This window comes from Gordionus sp. m RMFG-2023, chromosome 1, assembly GCF_954871325.1.
Source record: "Gordionus sp. m RMFG-2023 chromosome 1, tfGorSpeb1-WG-v2, whole genome shotgun sequence".
Taxonomy (NCBI): Eukaryota; Metazoa; Nematomorpha; class Gordioida; order Chordodea; family Parachordodidae; genus Gordionus; species Gordionus sp. m RMFG-2023.
In genome coordinates, this window is record NC_088775.1 from 2,734,120 (window position 1) to 2,759,850 (window position 25,731).

The 25,731-nt window shown below is 28.4% G+C and overlaps 1 protein-coding gene across 2 annotated transcripts in view; it reads left to right on the forward strand.

Annotated features, from left to right (window-relative positions):
- The first annotated feature begins 7,067 nt into the window (after positions 1 to 7,067).
- Positions 7,068 to 25,731, forward strand: part of LOC135931652 (neuroglian-like) — a 38,603-nt gene continuing 19,939 nt past the window's right edge. Inside the window, exons 1-2 of one of the 2 annotated variants that reach the window (XM_065468905.1) lie at positions 7,068 to 7,083; positions 20,799 to 21,182. In XM_065468905.1, coding sequence (XP_065324977.1) covers positions 20,873 to 21,182 — 310 coding nt within the window. In that variant the 5' untranslated portion in view covers positions 7,068 to 7,083; positions 20,799 to 20,872. Of the gene's footprint in view, positions 7,084 to 20,704; positions 21,183 to 25,731 lie in introns of those variants that run through there. The other variant, XM_065468904.1, reaches the window with a different exon arrangement.

A 25,731-nucleotide genomic window follows, 5' to 3' on the forward strand; every position in this document is an offset into this window, starting at 1 on the left:
TATACTCCTTTCTATTAAAATGAAAATATCTCCTTGCACTGTCAAAATATTTTGACGCCGCTTCTAGAGATCGCCCTGTAGTATATTCTGGGTAGTCAGTATAATTTGTGCCATAAGACCTGCTTTGACTGGCAGAAAAGTAATGCCATTTAAAATTTCTTACGAGGACTGCCAAGTGGTGGGACGTTACTTTTAGAATTTTTTAAAGAATAACTTAGGATTTCCTATTTTAACACATTCTTAAATTTTAATTGATAACATATTAAGCCTAGTTTCAGTATAGATCTCTCTAACACACCCAATAAAGATTTTATTCATTTTTTCGTCCTTTAGGAATGTAGGTATTTATCGCTCACCCCCCTGACCCAGGATTCTTAATTTAAAATTTTATAAGCGAAATTATAATCATTTTTAAATAATTTTAGCTGCGTTTTTCAAAGGGATTAGAGAGCAGTGTTGTTAAAAGGGCCGATAAAGATTTTAACAAAAATAATATTAGGCAACCCTCGAGATTTAGAAAAAATAGAGGACCAAGTCTGTCTGCCACCTATGAGCAAAATCTCTAAGCATTTAGCTAAAATCTTTACAGGGCCGTTTTTAGAAATCTAGATCAGGGAGTATACGAGAAACATATCTTTAAAATAATTCACTGTGCATTTTTCAACAGTTTAAGTTAGTTGAAGAAGATTATGAATTTATTTTTATGATTTATTCGGCTTAAAATTTAATATTTTTTTTAAAAAAAAATTTCTAAGGCCCCGACCAATCATACGTTAGAGCGATCCTGAAAATTTTTCTGATAATTTAATAATATCTACATCTTCAAACCTCGAATAGATTGTATTCTAAAAAAATCAAATCATTATGCTAATATTTAAATTTTATAAAAATTTTTAGTTTCTTCCTACTTATTACGTTTCTTGTTTTAATATTAAGAAAGAATATCTTACCTTCTCCCGTTAAAATTACGAAAGTTTCTGAATTTAATTTTTTTTGATATTTTAGGCCACTATGTAATATATTAAAAGAATGCTACCAATAGTTTCATATCTTGACAATGATTTAAGCCCCCTAACCTATATGACCCACCTACCCCCCCCCCCCCCCCCTTAGATCAATGAAGATTATGAGACTTGTGTGTAATACTTTATAAAAGACCGGGGCATCGCACTCAATGCCATATAATAATACCTAGACTGGGATGCATTCATTAAAAGTGTACATCAATGAAAACAGCTGGGGACGCCATTTTGATTACCCATATCGTTATTCAAAAAAATTTAAACAAGAGGCCAATTTATTCTTATGTCTGACGCAAACTTTATTAAAAAGAACTACCGGATCATATAGATAATAAGGAAAGCAAGTTATCAATTTAAATAGTAGTTTTTAACATGAGAAATAATCTACTATATGGGTTACCAAAATGGCGGGTGCAGCTGATTTGCATCCAACGACGCTTTCGAATGCATTATTATGAACGCATCGTCAGTCCAGGTATTATAATATGTCATTGATCGCACCCCATTTTTTACAAAGAAATTCTCTAAATAATTAAGGCTGTTGTTTAGATCCACGAGGGTAACTGTAAGAAAAAAAAAATACTGTAAGGAATATTCGTTAAATTCCTCCCTCCTTATAACTAAAATATAGAATGTATATACCAACTAATGTTGTGTGTTGACTCCATTGTCCTGAATCACGGTTGGGCCCTATGATGCAATGACGTAATTAGAATCATAAGGAGTGGGGCTGGGTTGGGTCCCTTTAGGGCATCATTTCGGAGAACCCACTCCCTCAATTTTTTTGGAATGCAATTGTATACACCTCTCCACTCTCCCACCTAAATGGGCTTAGAATTATTCAAGCCCGGCCCGAACCCAAAATTTTTTGTAACCGACCCGGCCCGGCCTGAATTTATTTAAATATTTTTTATGATTACTCAAAATAAAAGAACACATGCTATTTGGCGTTTAGTCTCAATAAATAAAATCGAAATTTTATATTTTACATAAATAATTCAAATATAAAATTGATAAATTTAAGAGATATATTTAGAAAAAATCCCATAGACTGACCCGACCTGGCTCGAATTTTTTTAAAAAATATTGGGCCCGGCCGGAACCCGATTTAGAATTAGGCCCAAGCCCGGCCCGAAGCCCGTTCGGGTCAGGTCGAACTCGGGCCGAGTACGGGCCGGGCCTGCAGATCTCTACTTTGAATAGCACTCGCTTAAAGTCTACTCATTGGTTTTTCGGCTAAGGATTTGAAGTGTGTGTTACTAACTCTGGGTAAATCTCAAGGAACCGAAAATCAAATCTCGAGTTATAATACTTACAAATTGAGGGGTCGCGTATTGCTCCGAGACTCAAAAAAACGTACGCGTCTTTGTTTACAATTTTAAGCGGGGATTTATTAATTAATATATTTTTTTTTAACCACTTATAAATTGAAAAGTAATAAAAAAATTTTTAGATTTAAACAATAACAATTAATAGATAAAAAAATCAATTTATAAAAAAATTTATTAATTCGTGGAAATAGAATAATCAATTTCCATATGGTTGCTCCCTGGAATATAGAAATATATTAATAAAATAAATCGCAAAAATTCGCAAATATGTTCGCGGTTAAAAAAATATAATGGCGCCGATTTGAAAAAATATTGTACATTTTATGTGCCTTACAATCCTTTCGAGTTTTGTGAGGAGATAAAAATAGCTTATATCTTGTAAGTACAGCAAGTAAAAAAATAAAAATGTCAAAGAACCTCAAGCTTAAGCCAATCAAAAATCAAATTAAAACTTCGGCTACGCGCCATTTGGCCCAAGTCATTGTTGTTTTCAGGTCTAATTTGATGTCAGATTGGAGGGTAAGCAGCTTTTTGCCTTCATATATTTTTGTTCAGGGGATAGGGGTATAAGCTCCTAGGGGAGGAGGATGTAGGGAGTGAAATTTTTCTCTCGTTGGTTAGGGAGTAAATCTGGGGTTTTATTCGAATTTTTCTTTTTTCTCCCATAAAGATGATATTTGTTTCTTTTTTTTTAAACAGATAATTTCCAATTTTTATATATCAGAGACCTGCGAGAGGTACAATTTGCATGACCCGGGGTTTTCGGCCCGGCCCGGAGTTTTTTTGTTTAAATATTCGGTTTTAAAATATTCGGTTTTAAAATTGCCCGGTTTTAAAATGGCCCGGCCCGGTTATATTTTTTAAAATAATTTTAAAAATACGGCCACGATCCGAGGCCTCTGACGTATATTTTTTGTTTGTGATCGAGATATATAGTTCGCGGAAAATAAATTAAATTTCTAAAACGTTATAACTTACAATACAATCCAAAGGAACAATAAGATCTAAATTGTCAACATTGTAAAGTTATTACTTTAGTGATCTGCATCGCCCGCAAAATTTTTTAAAAAAGTTTTACCCAGCCTGGCCCAATTCTACCGGCCCGACCTGGCCTGAACTTATTTAAATATATAAATTAATCTTTATAATTGCTTCAAAATAAGGTATCCATATGTTATATGGGGTCCAGTTTCTATAAATATTTTTATTTTACTTAAAAAATTCAACATTAAAAAATTGATAAATTTGGATATATTTTTAAAATATTTCTAAGGCCCGGCCGGGCCCGAATTTTCTTAAAAATTATTAGGCCCGACTCAACCCGAATACTATTTTTTATAAAATAGGACCGGCTCAAAGTTCGTTCGGCCTACTTTTGCACTCTAATATGATTATACAAATACAATATTTCTACATTCATTTTTGTGTCCTTTGCCGGGAATCCGTGCTAACTGTGAATGCTGGGTAATGTCTAGAAATAAATAGAATCCAATATATAAATTATTTACATTAAGCTAAACGACTCCATTTTAGGGCCATTTTAAAATTAAGATTTTGACCAAAAAATATATTACGCCGGCCTCAAAGATTTGGTTAACAGATGTCGAAACCTTTCCGCCATTTATGAGCAAAATCTCCAGGATTGCTTAATATTTTTTGGCTAAAATATTGGGTTAAATTTAGAGGCATCTTTTAAAATTGCCAACATTATCAGTCTACCTTGCCGCTGTCATGGATAATATATCTTACAGAAGAAGTCCTGGAACTGGCCGGAAAACGCGGCAAGGGACAATAAGAATTACAACTCGTCATACGAAATGACGAGGAGCTTAACATGTCACCGTGCGGAGTTTCGAACGCGTAAGGCGGTGTTCTTTCCAAACCATTCCCTTAACATTAAAAAAATTTTCTTTTTTTTCTAATAATTTAGTGCGAAAAAATTTAAAAAAATTTAAAAGCAAACAATTTTTAGCAATTTTTTAATATTTTTATAGGTTTTTTTTTACATATTTATTTATTAAATTTTATTACCTAAAATGAATTTTGAAATGAATATAACTCGACAACCTTAACCCAAAAATTATTTTAAATTTTATGTTATCTTGTACACGATAGATGAATCCGTTCTTTTTATCTATTTATTTAATTTAATTTTATTTATTTTAAAAAATAAAAGAAAAATAATGAAAATAAGCAAATTTATATATAAATATTTATAAAAATTATTATATAAATTGTAATAATATGCTAATTTCAAATACACATCATATATATATGTTAAAAAAAATATACATTTTAATGTTAAAAAAATCATCTAGTGGGATGAGGCTGCTCGTAAAGCTAAGGTGATTAGCCATCTGAATCGCCATGGCGAGTCTTTGTCTTTAAGAAAAAGTCTTCGTGCCCCATGAAGCTAATGTAGCTATGGCTGGATCCTTAGCGAGGTTCATATCCGTAAGTTTAGGAATGTGTCAGCCAAGTTCCTTGATAAAAGGATAAAGCACGATTCTCAAAGGTTCTTAAGGTTTGCGGAAATAATGGGAAAATTGAATTCATATTCTAAGAATATTTTAAGTAACTCTTTTTTTTTTCTCCAGATATGTTAAAGAGTTTGGATTGGATTTAAATCTTCGTAAATGGAACGGATATTAAGGGGGGGGGGGGTGGTGGTCCTAATCGTAACCCGGCAAAGCGATTCAAAGCCGGATAGAGACCATTTATTTAATTTATTAGTCTATTCTATTTTCCCGACCTCTACCCCCTACCCCACCATCAATTATCTCTCCGAATCGTATTATGAAATTAGCATAGTATAATTTTTTTAAATTAAAATAACGAAGAATATCAATTAGCACGTAAGGTATGTATGATTATTATATTTTTAATTTTAAAACGCGTATCACCTAAATTGCCTTTATTTTAATTACAAAATCACTTTTATAAACACATTATATGTAAATATGAAATCATTGAGAAAAGTTAATGTAAAAAAAAAAAAACTTGATTGATTTGTTTGATCTTTACTGTTTGAAGTTGTCAAATTTTTTAAAAAAAATTAAAAAAATTATGCTTAAAAGTCATGATAAATTTAAAAAAATAAATATTTTTCTATTTATTAGTTTTAAATCTTGTTTTTATTGCGTTGTAATAAAAGCTTTTTTAAAATATACCTGTGTTGCATAATAATGAAAGAAAGGAAGGAAGGAAGGAAGGAAGGAAGGAAGGAAGGAAGGAAGGAAGGAAGGAAGGAAGGAAGGAAGGAAGGAAGGAAGGAAGGAAGAGAAGGAAGGAAGGAAGGAAGGAAGGAAGGAAGGAAGGAAGGAAGGAAGGAAGGAAGGAAGGAAGGAAGGAAGGAAGGAAGGAAGGAAGGAAGGAAGGAAGGAAGGAAGGAAGGAAGGAAGGAAGGAAGGAAGGAAGGAAGGAAGGAAGGAAGGAAGGAAGGAAGGAAGGAAGGAAGGAAGGAAGGAAGGAAGGAAGGAAGGAAGGAAGGAAGGAAGGAAGGAAGGAAGGAAATGATGTATTTATCTATATTTATTACACCTATTTTTTTTGTTAAAAATAATTATTGATTTGATTATTTTTAAGAATATTTATTATGATAATCGATATCGATATATTATTATATAAGGGAAAATTTCATGATTAATTTTATAAAAAATAAAATTATTTTTTTAATATTAACCCTAGGGGAGTTTTAAATCGGGGTAAAGTTGAATCATTCATTATAAAAGTTTTTATAAAATGAGAATGTAAAAAAAGATAAAAATTTGAAATGAGAAAAAAAAGAAAAAAAATGAAATAAATAAAAAAGGAAAGAGAAATAAAATAAAAATAAAAGAATTGTAAAATAGAAAATTTTGAAATGAAAAAAAATTTGAAATGAGGAAAAAGAAATCAAAATAAATGAAATATATAAAAAGAAAAAAGAATACAAATAAAAAAATTGTAAAATAGAAATAGAAATTTTTGAAATGAGAAAGAAAAAAAAAATCAACAAAAATGTAAGAATAAAATAAAATAAATTGTAAAATATAAATTGAAATAGAAAAATTGAAATAGAAAAATTTTGAAATGAGAAAGAAAAAAAATCAAAAATAAAAATGAAATAGAAAATTTTGAAATGAGAAAGAAAAAAAAAATCAACAAAAATGTAAGAATAAAATAAAAAAAATTGTAAAATATAAATTGAAATAAAAAAATTTTGAAATGAGAAAGAAAAAAAATCAAAAAAAAATGAAATAAATTAGGAAAAAAGAATAAAATAATATAAATGAAATAGAAAATTTTGAATTTCCCACCGTTAAAATAAAAATATTTTATCAATATTGATTTGAAAAAATATTTTAATTGCTTTTACATTTCCATATTTCCTTCAAAAAATACAAATTACTCCCCGTAAAAAATAAAAATCATATTTATTTGTTTTTAAAAATAACTTAATAATTTTCTGCAAACCTTAACAAGAAATTTACAAATTATTTTATTTTATTTTTAATTTTATTCTATTCATCTTTTTTTGTTTTAAAATCTAATCTAATCATCCATTATTTATTTTTATTTTTTTCTTTTCTCTTATAATAATAATAAAAAAAATAATTATTAAAATTGATTGGTTATTGATTGGTTATTAATTTGGTAAAAAAAAAATATATTTTTAACTTCTGGTAAAAAAAAATAAAATCGAAATCATACTTATCTTATTTAATAAATTCGATTTGAAAAGATAAAAGGTAAAAACAAAACATTAAATATTTTTTTTTTATAGATTAGTGCTAAATTACGAAAGTAAGAAAGAAAGAAAGAAAGAAAGAAAGACTTTAAATCTAAAATAAGTGACCTTTTTAATATTTTATTTTCCTAAATTTAAAAATGCCAAGCCTGACTATCTATTGTTAAAACAAAAAAAATATTGCTAGTCACAAAAATTTTAATTTTTAGTATGATTGGGTGGGAAAGAATTATTAAACAAAATTTTATTTTGAACTTTATATCTTTAAAAAAATATATATAACATACATTATATATAATTAAACTAACACCTTTTTTATATTATAAGATATATTACAAAATTAATGTTCCCCCAAAAATTCAAATAGTTAGAGAACAAAAAGTTATCTTTACTTTCAAATAGTTAGCAAGTTAAAGAGTTTCTCAAAACATTAAAGATGCTAATAGACTTCTACTACACAATAGATTAGAAAGGAATAATAAATTATTTATCATTTATAATAAATATTCGTACACTTTAAGCCTGTAACTGTAATTAAGGTAAAGAAAGTAAAAAAGAAAGAAAGAAAGAAAGAAAGAAAGAAAGGAAGAAAAAAATAAATTAATTTTTTTTTGGATAATAATAGGGCTTGGGAAATTTTTTTCTTTCTGAAACTTATTAATGGGCTTCTTTATAATTTTTTTTTTAAATATTAGATATGGGCCGGATCAAGGCCTATAAAATTATTTTTTACTGTGGGCCCAGTGGCGTAGCTAGGAATTTTCCTTAGAGGGGGTCCATGCATATAAAAGCCGAATCTTTTGAAAGGGTAATCTAAAAAAAAAATTTTTTGCTCTGGGAAGGGTTCAAACCCGAAAACCCCCGCCATAGCTACGCCACTGTGCTGGCCTGGGCCGGGTTTGGCCAAAAAAATTAAGGCCCACGAAGGTCTCTATGTTAGATTAGCGTCAATGTATTTTATGTTCCGGAGTTATATTTTTTGGGAGATAGGTTTCTAAATCGCCAAAACAAAAATCGCTAAAAAATTGGGAATCTGGCTTATATATCTCCCTAGGAAATTTTAAAGTAAAAAATTGTGAATTTGGATGATATTTCCTCCATTTTAGCGATTTTTTTTTAAAAAAAATTTCAATTTAAATACAAGCGTTTACACCAATGGCATATATAATACCTAAACTGACGATTCATTCATTAAAATGCATTTTTAAGCGTCGTTAAAAGCAAAACAGCTGGACCCGCCATTTTGGTAACACATATATTATTATTCTCGTGTTAATAACTACTAATTAAATTGATAACTTGCTCCCTTATTATCTCGATGATCCGGTAATTATTTATTAAAGTTTGAATCAGACATTAGGAATAAATTGGCCTCTCGTTTAAAAAATTTTGAATAATGATTAGTGTAACCAAGATGGCGTCTCCAGCTGATTTGCATTGATGTACACTTTTAATGAATGAACGTCAGTCTAGATATTATATATGTCATTGGGACATACCGCTCAAAATAAAGCAGTAGCCCATTTTATTAATGCCAGGTGAGGGGGGGGGGTAGTGGGTGGATTTAAAAATTAGAAAAAAAAATCTGACCTTTTTTTAGAACTTAGTTAAAATTTCGATTTCGACGATATTAATAAAGATGGCGTTTTTTTATTATTAAAAAGAACTACGACAAAACGCCAAATGAAATTTCTTCGAAATTTTTTTTCTTTCGTATAGATGAGAAATGAGAGTTTATCAGATTGTATAGTTGGATTTAACAAGGTGGAAAAAAAAACGTTATAACTAAGAAACATATGTTTTTTTTAAAAATGTTGTTCTTGAAAAAAAAAATATAACTCAATTTTGAAGAGGCAAAAATATTATCTCGCACTGTAATGGTTAGCAAATTTTATTCCGCCCCTGGCATTAAGCCGAAGTGTCTCTATCTATAATAATAATACTGAAAAGCTTCGTGTATATTATTATTTGACATAATTGGCACCGCGTTTTCTGAAACCACTTATAAAGAAAAATGTTAGATATACAAAAGGTTCGCTAGGTGGCGTACGTACAACCATGAATGGAACACCAATATTAACCGCGGATTATACAATCACATAGGAGGCCAGTTATTACCAATCTCCGAATCAGGACAAAGTCTAAAGTGAAAGTATGCCCAAAAAAAAGAGCCGAAGATTCTTCTAATTTCTTATAATGTTTAAAACTTCTTGAAACCAAATCAACTGATATTGATGTAATATTTGCATAGTTTAGTAGTTCTGCGTGAGAAATTTCTACCGAATGGGTGAAGAGAGGGAAGGGTTTGTTACGATTCTAGATCGTCATTGAAATGGATCAATGATTTATGAAGATACGACTAATCATAGAAAGGGGGGAAGGGGGTAGTTTTTGATTTTTAGCTAATTTTGATTTGGTAAGGGGAGGGGGGGTTAGGAGAGGGTATGGAAGTGGGAATAAGGGAGGAATGGGGTGTAAACCAGCCGATAGCTAGCGAAGTCCCCCTGGCTCACGGGTAAACAATTATGATTACAGGCGAACTAACTTCTAAGGGATTTTTCATTAAAAAAGCTTTAAACTTTCTTTCATTCAAGCGTTTTTTATGTTGCGAAACGGAATCGGAAATCTCTGGTAAGAAGAAATAATCTTTCAACATAAATTTTTTTTTATCGCTTCTATTAAAAAAAAATATATAACATTCATGTAAGATTTCAATAAAAAATTATAAAATTTTGTTCTAATTTTTCTCATTTTGCTTGCTTTTTTGAAAAGAGGAAAAAAAAAATAGCGAAAGAATGCGAAAATATTTCTTTTATACTTTAATTCATTCTACCAAAAATATATATATTAAATTCACCTGTTCCAGCTATCGGTAATTGATTTCTTTCCTTTCTTTTCTTTCTATTTGCTTTCTTTATTTTATTTTATTTTCTTTCTTTCTTTCTTTCTTTCTTTCTTTCTTTCTTTCTTTCTTTCTTTCTTTCTTTCTTTCTTTCTTTCTTTCTTTCTTTCTTTCTTTCTTTCTTTCTTTCTTTCTTTCTTTCTTTTCTCACTTTCTTTTTTTCTTTTCATTTTTTTCTTTTCATTTTTTCTTTCTTTTCTTTCTTTTCTCTATTTACTCTTTATTTTCTTTCTTTCTTTTCTAAACTATTTATAAACATTACCAATTTTTTATCTTATGAATCTCGAGAAAGAAAAAAAAGGCACAATGATCCCACTTTAAATGAATGAACGAATATACCGAGTCAACCTATCCGCGCGGAACTATTCGAGTTTAAATCAAACCCGGGTTCGATCTACCGACACACATTTTATCCGACTCGGTCGGTTTTTGACCTTGAATTTGGATTGGATCCCATGGATAATTTTTTTTATTAATAGGTCCAATGAAGGGCTTTCTAGAATCAGCCAATGAGAAAATGAACCAATCGAATCAACCGAAAAATAAAAAAATGAAACGAAATTGAATATTACCTAAATTTAACCTCCTAAATTATGATAATTAAACATTATGGTTGTGTTATTTCATTTATTAATTTATTTTTTTTTTAAAAAAAGTTAAATTTTGTAATTTTTTTTAAAAAAATTTATTTTTTTAATTTAAATTTAATTTTTTTATAAAAAAAATAAAAAGGATGTGAGTGTTGGAGAGGAACATATGGTGTAGTAAATCTTTTGGTTTTTGCTTTTTTTTCTTATTACCTTTTCTTGGATTTTTTAATTCTTATTCATATTTTAAGATAATAAATTTAACATTATTATGCTCCTCCTCCGTTCAATGACATACAATAATAATAATACCTATTTTAAAAAGTGCGCACCGATGAAAAACAGCTGGAGACGCCATTTTGGTTATCCTTATTTAAACGAGGGGCTGTTCCTATGTCTGACTCTAAACTTTAATTGAAAGAATTGCCTGATTCGTCGAGATAATAAGGAAGCAAGTTAATCGATTGGATTACCAAAATGGCGGGCCCAGCTGATTTACACGACGCTTTCAAAATGCATTATTATGAATGTATCCTCAGTCTAGGTATTATTATACGTCATTACAAAATAAATAAGATATATTATTTAACTGCTAATTTATTTCCGCGCTCAAAATCTGTTTCATTTTATTTTCTATACCTCTCCTCCCAAATTTAAGACCTTCCTTCCCCGGCCCATCCTAACCTTTTAAAAAAGAGAAGAGGGTATTTATGTAAAGCTCTGTTTTGGTTGCGTTTTTCCGGGTTTTCCGACTAATAAGATTTGAGACCGATTCGTGCAACGACGAAAGCGGCAACAAAAAAAACGCCATGAAAACTTAATAAATTTAAAAAATAATTACATAATAAATGGGATATATTATTTAACTGCTAATTTATTTTCGCACTCAAAATCTGTTTCATTTATTTTCTATACCTCTCCTCCCAAATTTAAGACCTTCCTTCCCCGGCCCATCTTAACCTTTTAAAAAAGAGAAGAGGGTATTTATGTAAAGCTCTGTTTTGGTTGCGTTTTTCCGGGTTTTCCGACTAATAAGATTTGAGACCGATTCGAATTTTCCAGCATATTTTCAGGAAAAAATGCAACATTTCGACGAAAGCGGCAACAAAATAAACGCCATGAAAACTAAAATAAATTTTAAAACATATATGTAACTAATCCTAAGTCTCTCGAGATACATTTAAGAATCAAGGTACGAATCAGGCCGAGTTAGCGAAGACCCGAGTTCAGACCACCCGAGTTGGGTTCGGATCGGACTTGGATCGATCCAGAATATGGGTGACGGTAAGGAATGCTCTAGTCTCTCGACAGTTTGTCGAGTCGCCCCCCCCCTTCTTGTCACTCCCAACTCCGAGATGTCAATTATTATGGATATTATAACCTCCCCAATTTATTAGTCGAAATTTTGTAAAAAAAAAAAATTATTTATAAAATCCCCCGCTTAGACGAGAATGGCCCCTTCGTGAAAACGGTAAATTATAAAAAAAAGTGACGTCTCACTTAAAATATTAGATGACATTTTTTTATTTATTTTTGACTACTAATTACCTGAGTTGTTAAAAGATACTTTTAAAATGGATCTAGATACAGATACAACGTCTAAAATAATATCTAGATACAGATTATTTAACCAAAAATCTATCTAGATAGAGATACAGATACCACATTTTTATATCTAGATACTTGTATCTAGATCCTTTAACAACTCTGCTAATTACTAGTTTCATCTAGTGTTGTTAAATTGTGACTTAATGAAGCTTTTAGCCTAAAAAATCGGATTAAGCCTCTAAGCTGAGTCTCAACTTGAAGATTGAATACTTTTGGATAAAAACATGGCTACGCTGCTTTATAGTTGACTAAAGTGTTAGGTAGTCTAACAACCCTACTATCACCCCCTCCCTTCAACCCTATTCTTAAATTATACCCCCCACAGCGTACATTACCTTACAGCCCTCTCTTACCCTCTACCCTATTTTAGAGTTCTATTAGAGACGGTAGTACTACATCGTGGGGGACCGTAATTAAAATTTACAGTTTTTTTTCCAAACATGATTTGATTTTTTTCCAATTAAAACATGATTTGATTTTTTTACAAATTAAAACATGATTTGATTTTTTTACAATTAAAACATGATTTGATTTTTTTCCAATTAAAAACATGATTCGATTTTTTTTTACGCGGAAAAGATAAAAGAGATTGAAACATTAATTTTACTAAATCATTTATAAAAAAAAAATAATATTGGATTTATATTTTAAATTAATATTTATTTAAATTAATATTTTAAATTAATATTTTAAATTTATTCAAATTTGTTTATTTTTTTAAAAAAATTATAAATGGGGTCACGCTCACGTGATACATGGATTATGGATAAATGGAACGAGGATAATTTTCTTTTCTTACCGTATTAATTTCATTTCTCTTTTCCAGTTATTTTAATTATTTTTTAAATTTATTTATTTTATTAGTTTCAGGCATTCGTAAAAATAGGAAAAAAAAATGTATAGAAAACAGTTTAAAAAAAAATATAATAAAAAATGAAATGACAGGCTATTACTGAATTCGGAATATACATTTTTCAAAATGGCGGAAACACTGAAGATATTAAAATGTTTCGCTTTTTCGAAACAATATTCGCTAATTTTTATATTAAAAAATAAATAAATAATAATAAACAATGTAAATATAATTGGATAACCCTGACACGCATTTTAAATTATAAAATAAATCTAAAATTTTAAAAAGACATACATATATTATTATGTTGCAAGTGAAAGAGAAAGTATAATATAAAAAAAAATATTAATTTAATTTTAAAAAAAGAAAGGAAGACGGGAAAAAAAAAGATTTAGAAAGAAAAAATAAATATAAATATAAATGAAAAGAGGAAAAAAAAAAATAAAATAGATATAAAACATTATAGTATTAGAAAATGAAAGTGATATATTTTGTCAATTCGTAATTACAAATATCAAACAATTCTTCGTTTGAATATTATAATATTCCATCTCCTCTTGCCCTCAAAATATAATTTTTTATTCGAAATTTATTTTTTAATTAGATAAGATACGCAAAAGCAATATAATCTGAAAATTTTATATCATTTCTAATTGGATAAAAATATGAATCACCTGATTGAGTTTATTTTTTGTCTTTCAAAATCTTATTAGGGAAGGGCGCACTGAGGCCCAAATCCCCTAAAAACTTTGGAAAGCCTTCCTATAAATATCGATTTTTTTTAAAAAAGATTTTGTTTTTTTTAGCTAATTTTAGGAAAAATTTTCCTCTTTTATGTTCATTTGTAGGAAATATTATGATTTTTAAAAAAAATTGATTTTATTTGATTTAAATTTTTTTTAAAAAATGATTTTAAATCAAAATTTATGAATACTTTTATTTGTGGTATAAGTTTATTAATCGAACCTGCAATTATTTTATTTTTACACTTTAGAATTTAATGAATTATTAGCTCATTTGTTTAAATTAAAAAAATATTTTTTAAAAAAAATAGACTAAAAATAAAGTTTTCTTAGTCAGTTTATAAACAATTTTAAGAAGGTGTCGTTAAACGGCTCAGAGCCATTTTTTTTTAAAAAAAAGGCTAACTTAATATTTTAGTCAAAAAAAAAATCCTTTCTACCAGCAAAATCTTCAGGGATTGCCTAATATTTATTTTTTTGGATGAAATTTTGAGTTAATTGTAAAATAAAGAAATTTTTATAATTGGGAGATTAGAAGCGTTGTCAAATAAAGAAAAGTTAGAACTAAATTATGATCATTAATAATCTTTATTAAATACTTAAATATAAAGTGAAAACTTAATCAAAATAAAAGAAAAATAAATAAGAAATATAAAATAATATAAAAAATTAAGTTCGTCGTAAAATCATAATATTTAACAAGAAAAAATATCCTCGATTATATATATATATATATATACATACTTTTCTATAATATTCATTTACATAATGTTTTAAAAAACAAACTGAAACAATCTTGAACTTTATTTAATCTGAATAATAAATCTTTTTTATTCATTTTTCTTTAACTCATTTGAACATTACAACAGCCTAGTATTGTTTAAAAACTACCTAACTTTAGTCAACTATAAAACAGTGTAGCCCATGTATTGAATCAAAAATCTTCCAATCAATCCTTCAATCTTTGAGACTCAACTTATAAGCTTAATCCATTTTTTTTAGGCTAAAGGCTTGAATAAGCCGCGATAGAGATGTTCGAAATTGGGTAATTTAACGGCACTAAGTTAGCCGTTTTTTAAAAATCGGCTCAAAACGAACCGTTTTAGCGATCTTAAAATAGAAGTTTTTAAAATATCCCCAAAAAAAATAAAAAATAAAAATAATTTCGGGATTTTTAACGACGAAGATCTGTGTTAAAATAATTTTATAAAAAATTAAATTTTAGAAAATTAATCGAAAAAGGGCAAAATTTATTTAAATTTTTTTAAAAAAAAAGAAGAGAGAAATGAAATTTAAATCAATAATTTTTTATTCAAAAAAAAATAATATCATTTATGATTTAAATCAATATGATTTAAATCATGCCAAAAGCGACGCCTACCGTAAAGGGTATAGATAACTTAAAAAAAACACAATCAATATTATCAAAGTAAGTCTTTATTGACGTTTTGCCTTTTAAGGCTTCATATAACTCCCCGGTCTGAGCGATTTTTTTTTTTGCAAAAATTAAACTCGGTTTTAAGTTTCGGTTTCGGTTTCAAACTCGGTTTATTGATCCGATTTCGAACCCGGTTATCCTGGTTCTTTTTTAGTCGACATCTATCGGCTCCGATTCTAGGCTTTAAATATAAAACTATGCGTCTTTAAGATAAAAAAAAAGAAGCGAGGCACAATGATCCGGGGCTCTCTAACGCACGGAAAGGTGACGGGTAAGATGCGTCAAGAGGTGGGGAGGGTGGTGGGAAGGGGGTTAATTTTAGTCAGACCAATCATTACCTAGCCACCCATTTTACAGATAAATTATTTAATATTTTAGTGGGGTGGTTCATCTTCAATGACTTTTAAGCTAGTTAGAAGGGGATTCTTTCTATATGTTTTATATGGTATCAAGTTTTCTTTATTTTAATTACTAAAATATTTATCATCATTTAATTTTCATTTATTTTATATATATTTTTTTATTCATTTATCATTTTAAAAAAAAATATAAGAAAATTACCTCAAAATAATATAGATTACTTACGTTAAAAAAAAATATGAAAATCACCTCAAAATAATATGAATTTTACGTTAATAAATATGAAAATTACCTCAAAAATCAAAATAAAATAGTTTCGTATGTTTTAAAAAACACTATTTATATAAGAATTGGCTTTAATCTCCTTTTAAAAATCAAATAAATTTAATATTCGATTTGATTTATAAATTTAATAATATCGATAAAAATAAAAATAATCAAAGAAATACGGAAATTTTATTTTAAAAATATTTATTTTATTTTTTTTTTGTTATTGATTTAGGACACGTGTAAGTTTTGTTAATAAAAAAGTGTAGTATATTTACTAAGATAGAAAAGAAAGAAAAAAAACGCATTTTCATTTAAGCAAATAAGCGAAGGAAAAAAAATTTTCTTTCTTTCTTTCTTTCTTTCTTTCTTTCTTTCTTTCTTTCTTTCTTTCTTTCTTTCTTTCTAAAAGTCAAAATACTTTTATTATATATTATCCCCTCATTAATTTTTTTCCCTTTGTTTTAATCAGGAATTATAAACTCTATTTAAGCGGAAATTTTGAGATAACAGGAAGTTGATAGAGAGGTCCGAACCCGTCAGAGGTCCGTTTTACCCCGGGTTCGAAGAGTTGTTCATACCCGGGTTCGGGTTAACTGACAAATAATCCATTTCGTAAACACGGTTATACGATTTACATATTGTCGGCTGCGGCAGTGGACGGGGGTGGGGTCAATGACATAAATGCCTAGACTGACTTTAAAAGTGTACATTGGATGAAGAACAGCTGGGGACGCCATTTTTTGGTTAAATTTATTCCTATGTTAGACGCCGCAAACTTTTAATAAAGGAATTGCCTGATTATCGAGTTACTCTGGAAAGCAAGTTATCAATTTGATGCGTAGTTTTTAACATTAGAATAATTACTACACGGATTACTAAAATGGCGGGTCCAGCTGATTTGCATTCCGAGATGCTTTTCAAGTTTAGGTATTATTATTATTATATGCCATTGGGTTAAGGATACCTTCTTTTAGGTTAGCATATATTTTAGTCATCGGGGGACTGGTGGGTGGGGGTGCGTGGAATTCGCGTCATTGGGAATTGGTCTAGAGAAAATTTAGTCGTGCCAAATATTTATAATTCTGACATGGTTTATTTTATCAAAATATGCATCTGTCCTTCAATTTTATTCTATATTTCTACAAACCCTATCAAATGTATTTCACATACATAATTTTTTTTTATCTGATTTTGCAAATTAAAAAAATATTTGACAAGGATCACATTCCGAAAAAAAAATATATATCGACATTTTAAATGTTGATTTTTGATTTCTACTTCCTCTATAATGTAATTGGTCCAAATCGTTATGGAATCATCAAAATGGGTCGATATACCCGGGAATAGACATATCTGTCAATTTTTTTTCCCCACTTCCGGCAAAAAAATTTTTTATATGTAAGAGATCTACCGATTCACACTGGATTCTCTTGAATCAAAACTGCTGACACAGATTTAGGCTAAAAAAGAGGTCGTGGGGTTGCCTTATCTTATTTTTTTTTGTCAAAAAATTATTTTTTTAAAAAAAAATTTATTAATCAATTTTATCGATAAAAAAAAAATTATAATGAGGACAGGGTCAATTTATTTAAAAAAAGATATTATTAAATATTCACGGTATAAAAAAAATAAATAAATAATTTTTTTTTCTTCTTCCCATCTTCAATTAAATCAAATGATATTAGGAAGGAAGGAAGGAAGGAAGGAAGGAAGGAAGGAAGGAAGGAAGGAAGGAAGGAAGGAAGGAAGGAAGGAAGGAAGGAAGGAAGGAAGGAAGGAAGGAAGGAAGGAAGGAAGGAAGGAAGGAAGGAAGGAAGGAAGGAAGGAAGGAAGGAAGGAAGGAAGGAAGGAAGGAAGGAAGGAAGGAAGGAAGGAAGGAAGGAAGGAAGGAAGGAAGGAAGGAAGGAAGGAAGGAAGGAAGGAAGGAAGGAAGGAAGGAAGGAAGGAAGGAAGGAAGGAAGGAAGGAAGGAAGGAAGGAAGGAAGGAAGGAAGGAAGGAAGGAAGGAAGGAAGGAAGGAAGGAAGGAAGGAAGGAAGGAAGGAAGGAAGGAAGGAAGGAAGGAAGGAAGGAAGGAAGGAACGAACGAACGAACGAACGAACGAACGAACGAACGAACGAACGAACTATTTTAAACGATCGTTTATTCCTGGTTGTAGGTTAATTGTTCTAAGGCGGTGAATTCTGCTTAATCTACAAGCACGTGCGTAAAAAACGATAATGCGTTCAGGGAATCAGTTAATTTATTTGAAGTTTTCTTCGAAGTTCAGAATCCCCCCCCCCTGAAGCGGAAATGATAGTGGCTAAAAAAAATAAGACAATTATTCAACTATTAATCCTTAGCCTTCTTTAACTTACAATATATATAAACATAATTATTCATATGGGTTTTGCTTTTTATACTTATTGCCTGCACCGACCTGGTCGGTTTCATACGCGGTAAATTTTAATTCGTTTTTTGGGGGGGGGGGGGGGGTTATAACTCAAAATGTATCAATTTGGAGGATGGTAGGTAGGTGGGTGGGTAGTTTTGATTTTGAGACTTTCTTTTTCCGTTAATTTTGAATTGCTATGAAATTATAGATCAGGAGGGGTAAAGGGGCTATAGAGGTAACATTTTCGAGGGAGGGGGGTCTTAACCGCCATTGGCTAGGGAGGCTTATCGGATAGAATATCGCGGACTCTGTCGAGACGGACCTTGATTCGAAATATTCTCACTCAGATCGGACACCTACAATTATGAGTAACTATACATTTTTTGCATTTTTATCGGATCGATTCGGGCCCCCCAAAAAATAGGGGGCTGACGTTTGGTTCGATTATGGTCCAACTCAAGGAAACGGCCCAACAGCTGAATTATTTCAATTCGATCTAATAATCACGTGACTTTCAAAATTTGACATTTTAATTCATCTTGAACCATAATCATATGACTCAAAACCTTTAAATAACCCTAACCCTAATATCCTCCTAACCCTCACTTACATTGGTTTCAATAAAAATTTCCATGAGTGTTGAGCTATTTACCATATGACTCGAAGGAAATAAAACTAAAGATGCAAAATGTAAAAATAATAAAAATCTATTAACATGTTAATATTATATTTTTGTCAAAATGGTGTTAAATATTGATTGTAACTAAAAAAAAAATTCTTCTCTTCTCTTTTCTTTTCTTCTCTCTCTTTCAATTAGTATTTTTATAGTTATTCCCCTAATTTGGGTTATTCTTATTTAAATTTCAATTCGATCTAACTATAATCACGTGACTTTCAAGATTTGACATTTCAATTCATCTTGAACCCTAATCATATCACTCAAAACCTTTAAATAACCCTGACCCTAATATCTTCCTAACCCTCACTTACATTGGTTTCAAGAAAAATTTCCATGAATGTTGAGCTATTTATCATAAGACTCGTATTAAACTTTTTTAAGAAAATTTAATTTAAAGGTGCAAAATGTAAAAATAATAAAAATCTGTTAACATATTAATATCATATTTTTCTTGTGTCAAAATGGTGTTAAATATTGATTTTAACTTTAGAAATTTTTTTTATTTTTCAATTAGTATTTTTTACAGTTATTCCCCTAATTTGGGTTATTCTCAAATGACCTTTACAACAGCTGATTTATTTGAATTTTAATTCGATCTATCTATAATCACGTGACTTTCTTTCCCTCCAAACCTTTAAATAACCCTAACCCACCAACATAATATCATATTTAAAATTGTCAAAATGGTGTTAATTATTGATTTTAAACTATAAAAAAAAAATTATTTTATTTTCAATTAGTATTTTTTTTATGATATTTCCCTTAATTTGGGTTAATTTCTCATCCATAAATTATTTTTTATGTATATATTTTTTTGGGGGAGTAAAATGTAAAGGTAACCCCGATAAAATATTTATATCTATTTTTATGTTTCCTGAATTTGTGAAAAAATTTAATAAAAATAAAGGAATATTATCTATATAAAGAAATCGATTTATATTTGGGGGGGGGGGAGGAAGATTTAGAGTGATTGGGAATTGGGAATTGAATTGACAAAGATTTGTGACAATATTTTTCTATTTTTTTTTGTCACAAATGATCATTTGTTTTTTAAATTTATATACTATTTTTTTTTAAAAAAAGTTCTTATTTTCTCACGTGGATTTAATTTGAAACTTTATAAAAAAAAACAAAAAAAAACAAATGTCAAATTTTTAAATAAAATAAAATAGTAAATATAGAAGGAATTGAAAAATTAAAAAATAAATTGAAAATAATATTCTCTCAATTCCTTAGAAGATCATTGATCCCCCCCCCTCTCTCCACTCCATTTATAAATTAGATTTTCATTTTTTAACAAAAAATATTATTTTATTCAATCAAACTGAGTAAATAAAAATCATATTTTTTTAAGAAAAAAATTTTTTTTTTAAAAAACAAATATATTATATATAAAATATTTGAAAACCACTCTTGTAGGGTTAGGTTAGGTTAGTTAATTATTATTATTATTATTAGAAAAAACCGTTATTGAAATTCTTGAAAAATTATTTTAAAAAAATCGAATCAATATTTTTTAAAAAATATATAAAGATTCGTAAAAAAAAGAAGAAAACTTGTCTAATTTGAACACCCCTGACCAGAAATAATTTACTCGACATCTATAAAGGCAGGGTGCGAAATCTCGAACAAAAATAAAATAATCTAATTTTAGCGAATTTTCCAATTTGTTGTTTTTTTTAATATATATATATAAGAAAAAATAATAATTAAAATATAACCTTTAAAAATAGAGAAAAATAAATATCGTAAAATCATCATATGTTTTCTAATTAGTTTTTTTTTTTTTGGTTTTCAATTATTTTATTATATTTTCCCAATTAACCTCCTAATTTTTATAAATTTTTATAATTTTATAATTACAAATAATTAAATAATTTATAAAAAAAAAATTTTTTGTTAGATTAATATAGATATAAAAGCGACAAAAACTAAGAAGACAATTATCATAATTTTTCCCCTCCATTTTTCGCAATTATGGAAGCAATCGAAAGAATCCGACATCGCCCGTCGTTAAATACCCGAAATATCGATGGCAAAACACCTAAAACTCTAAATGCCCCGAGGGGGGCACTTAACCCGGTTATAACCCTAAAAAGTGAAAAAAACGACTGTAAAGATGGCCCCCTCCGATCGGCTGACCACCCCACAAAACGACGTTTTCCCGCCAAACCTTCGGTTCACCGTCAAATCACCAAATTTGTTTCCCCGCTTCATCTATTCAATCGTATTTCACCCTGCCTAATATTAACAGTCATTCTATTTATTCGCACATCAAAATATACAGGTAATTATTATTGTGCAAATAAAAATTTATTGTTTTTTAGAAAATTTAAAAATTAAGCGTTTTATAAATTACAAATTTCCATGTAAATGATAAAATTTTAATAAGTGTAAACGGGGGTTTAATGGATATAATTTTAAAAATTAAAGTGTTTATAATTAAAAATTCCGATATATGTAAATGTCGAATGTAAATAGTTTAAACTGTGAATAGTGGAGAAAACTTACAAATTAAGCTTTTATAATTAAAAATTTAGGATATGTAAATGTCGAATTTTAATAGTTTAAACGGGGTATAACTGGAGAAAATTTACAATTCAAGCTTTTTTATAATGATAAATTTCTGATGTAAATATCGAATTTTTTAAAGTATTATAGTGAAGAAAATTTTTTTCATAATTATAAATTTCGGATATGCAAATGTCGAATTTTAATAGTTTAAACGGGGGTATAACTGGAGAAAATTTACGAATTAAGCTTTTTTATAATGATAAATTTCTGATTGTAAATATCGAATTTTAATAGTTTAAACGGAGTATTATAGTGAAGAAATTTTTTTAAAATTTACTGTTTCATAATTATAAATTTCGGATATGCAAATGTCGAATTTTAATAGTTTAAACGGGGGTATAACTGGAGAAAATTTACGAATTAAGCTTTTTTATAATGATAAATTTCTGATGTAAATATCGAATTTTAATAGTTTAAACGGAGTATTATAGTGAAGAAAAATTTTTTAAATTTACTGTTTCACAAATTATAAATTTCGGATATGCAAATGTCGAATTTTAATAGTTTAAACGGGGGTATAACTGGAGAAAATTTACGAATTAAGCTTTTTTATAATGATAAATTTCTGATTGTAAATATCGAATTTTAATAGTTTAAACGGAGTATTATAGTGAAGAAATTTTTTTAAAATTTACTGTTTCACAAATTATAAATTTCGGATATGCAAATGTCGAATTTTAATAGTTTAAACGTGGGTATAACTGGAGAAAATTTACGAATTAAGCTTTTTTATAATGATAAATTTCTGATTGTAAATATCGAATTTTAATAGTTTAAACGGTATTATAGTGAAGAAATTTTTTTAAAATTTACTGTTTCACAAATTATAAATTTCGGATATGCAAATGTCGAATTTTAATAGTTTAAACGGGGGTATAACTGGAGAAAATTTACGAATTAAGCTTTTTTATAATGATAAATTTCTGATTGTAAATATCGAATTTTAATAGTTTAAACGGTATTATAGTGAAGAAATTTTTTTAAAATTTACTGTTTCACAAATTATAAATTTCGGATATGCAAATGTCGAATTTTAATAGTTTAAACGTGGGTATAACTGGAGAAAATTTACGAATTAAGCTTTTTTATAATGATAAATTTCTGATTGTAAATATCGAATTTTAATAGTTTAAACGGAGTATTATAGTGAAGAAAAATTTTTTAAATTTACTGTTTCACAAATTATAAATTTCGGATATGCAAATGTCGAATTTTAATAGTTTAAACGTGGGTATAACTGGAGAAAATTTACGAATTAAGCTTTTTTATAATGATAAATTTCTGATTGTAAATATCGAATTTTAATAGTTTAAACGGAGTATTATAGTGAAGAAATTTTTTTAAAATTTACTGTTTCACAAATTATAAATTTCGGATATGCAAATGTCGAATTTTAATAGTTTAAACGTGGGTATAACTGGAGAAAATTTACGAATTAAGCTTTTTTATAATGATAAATTTCTGATTGTAAATATCGAATTTTAATAGTTTAAACGGAGTATTATAGTGAAGAAATTTTTTTAAAATTTACTGTTTCACAAATTATAAATTTCGGATATGCAAATGTCGAATTTTAATAGTTTAAACGGGGGTATAACTGGAGAAAATTTACGAATTAAGCTTTTTTATAATGATAAATTTCTGATTGTAAATATCGAATTTTAATAGTTTAAACGGAGTATTATAGTGAAGAAAAATTTTTTAAATTTACTGTTTCACAAATTATAAATTTCGGATATGCAAATGTCGAATTTTAATAGTTTAAACGGGGGGTATAACTGGAGAAAATTTACGAATTAAGCTTTTTTATAATGATAAATTTCTGATTGTAAATATCGAATTTTAATAGTTTAAACGGAGTATTATAGTGAAGAAATTTTTTTAAAATTTACTGTTTCATAAATTATAAATTTCGGATATGCAAATGTCGAATTTTAATAGTTTAAACGGGGGTATAACTGGAGAAAATTTACGAATTAAGCTTTTTTATAATGATAAATTTCTGATTGTAAATATCGAATTTTAATAGTTTAAACGGAGTATTATAGTGAAGAAATTTTTATAAAATTTACTGTTTCATAAATTATAAATTTCGGATATGCAAATGTCGAATGTAAATTTTAAACAGCGGGGGTGGGGGGGGGGGGATAATGGGCAGAACTTCTTTCATATAGGGCTTAGATGATTTTCTCTATGGGGTCGAAAAAGTTTTATCTAGACTTTAAATTTTTTTTGTAGAAAGATTTTAAGAGTTAGGCCCCCTAAAACCGATTTCGGTAAAATGTCTCATACCCAAAAAATTTATTTTTAGATGACATATAACCACCATTTTTTTTTACATATCCTAGTTTACCCCCCCCCCCCCAAATACGATCTTATATTTTTAGGGTTAAAATCAACTGACCATTCATTAAAAGTGTTCATCAATAAAAAACAGCTGGGGACGCCATTTTTATTACCCGTATCATTATTAAAAAATTTTAAACGAGTGGCGCCAATTTATTATTTATTTATGTCTAACGCAAACTTTATTAAAGGGATTGTCTGATTCATCGAGTAAATCTGGAAGCAAGTTATCAATTTTAATAGTAGCTTTTAAACAGGGATTTGAACCGAACCCGAACCCGAACCCGGAGGAGTAAACCCGGGTTTTTGATAAAAACATCTGAACCCGAACCGAACCCAGGAATTTTTACGAACCCGGGTTCAAGCGGGTCCAGTGTATTGTTTAAAATCATATATCAAGATATTTGTATAATTGTAAAATACGAATATTAATAATTTAATTGAGCTTTTTTATAATATTATCATAATACCTTCTTTTAAGTGAAGTGATAATAAATTTTTAAACAAAACTTAAATATTTTTTTTAATTTTTTTTTTTTAAAATTTATTTTCAAAGATTCCTATTGGAAGTGCTAAATACATTTCACGCCATATATTTTTTAATTTTTAACTTATTCTCAAAGATTATTAATTAGAGGAAAATGAAAAGTGAACTCAAAGTGTAAAAATTATTATATTGGATATTTTTATTTAAAGAAATACGTCTATATAAATTTTTTAAATCTGTACACGAATATGTTATGTATTTTTAACTATATTTAGCCGATAAATAAAATAAAAAATTCATTTTTTATTACCAAATTTATGTCTAGTTTGTTAATTATGATTTTAAATATGGAATATCTTTATTTTATCAATTCAAAAATTCTTACAGCCGAGTTGAACCCGAAACCAAACCTGGGTTCAAAAATATTTCCCTGAACCGAACCCGAACCGAACCCGGGCAAATATTTTGCCGGGTTCGCATCCCCGGTTTTTAATATGAGAATAATTGACTATATGGGCTACAAAAATGGCGGGTCCAGCTGATTTGCATTCAACGACCCTTTCAAAGACCTTATTAAGAATGCATCGTCTTATTATATGTCATTGGTTAAAATGAAGGTGTGGAGGGGTGGGGGTAGGGAGAGAGCGGGTGTTAAGATAAAGGATCTTTTTTTTTTTTTAAAAAACAAATATGGAAAATCTGGCGGGAAAAAAAATATAATTTAAGCATGCAAATTATATAAATTTAGAAACAAAATACCTGTAGCTAAAGTAAATGTCAAGCTTATTCAATATATATATATATGTCGTATGGGGATTCGGAGTCTCTTGATTTTAAATCCTATACCGAGGGCGATTTAAAAAAATTTTAAAGTACGATTTAACCGGAAATGAACCGGAAATGTATTCTAGCATCTGTAGACAGAGTACCAAAACTGTAAATTTCGAAAAATTTCAGCCATAGACATTTTAAGTATTTTTTTTTTATTTATATGAAGAAAAATCCATATAAAAATTGATATAAATTAGAAGTAGTTTCTAAAGTTCGTGGCAAAATTGTTTAAAATTTACAGTTTGGGTACTCTAACACATGTTTAGAATCCATTTCCGGTTAAATTGGATTTTCTAAAGATTCTGAATCCCCACGGATTACGAATCCCCGTACGACATATATATACATTTAAATTTTCCAATAACAATATTAAAACCCAATATTTCGTTATGATCCTAATTTAAAATTATATATATTTATTTATAATACCCATTTGTAAGCATATATATATATATATATCAAACAAAGACCATTAAAAGTCCATCTTTTTCTTTAAATTTCAATTACAAATCGACAGATACAACAGTTACATTTCCTCCGGCTTACGTAAAATTACCTAAAACTACCCTATAAATATGCGACAATTTTTCGCCATAAA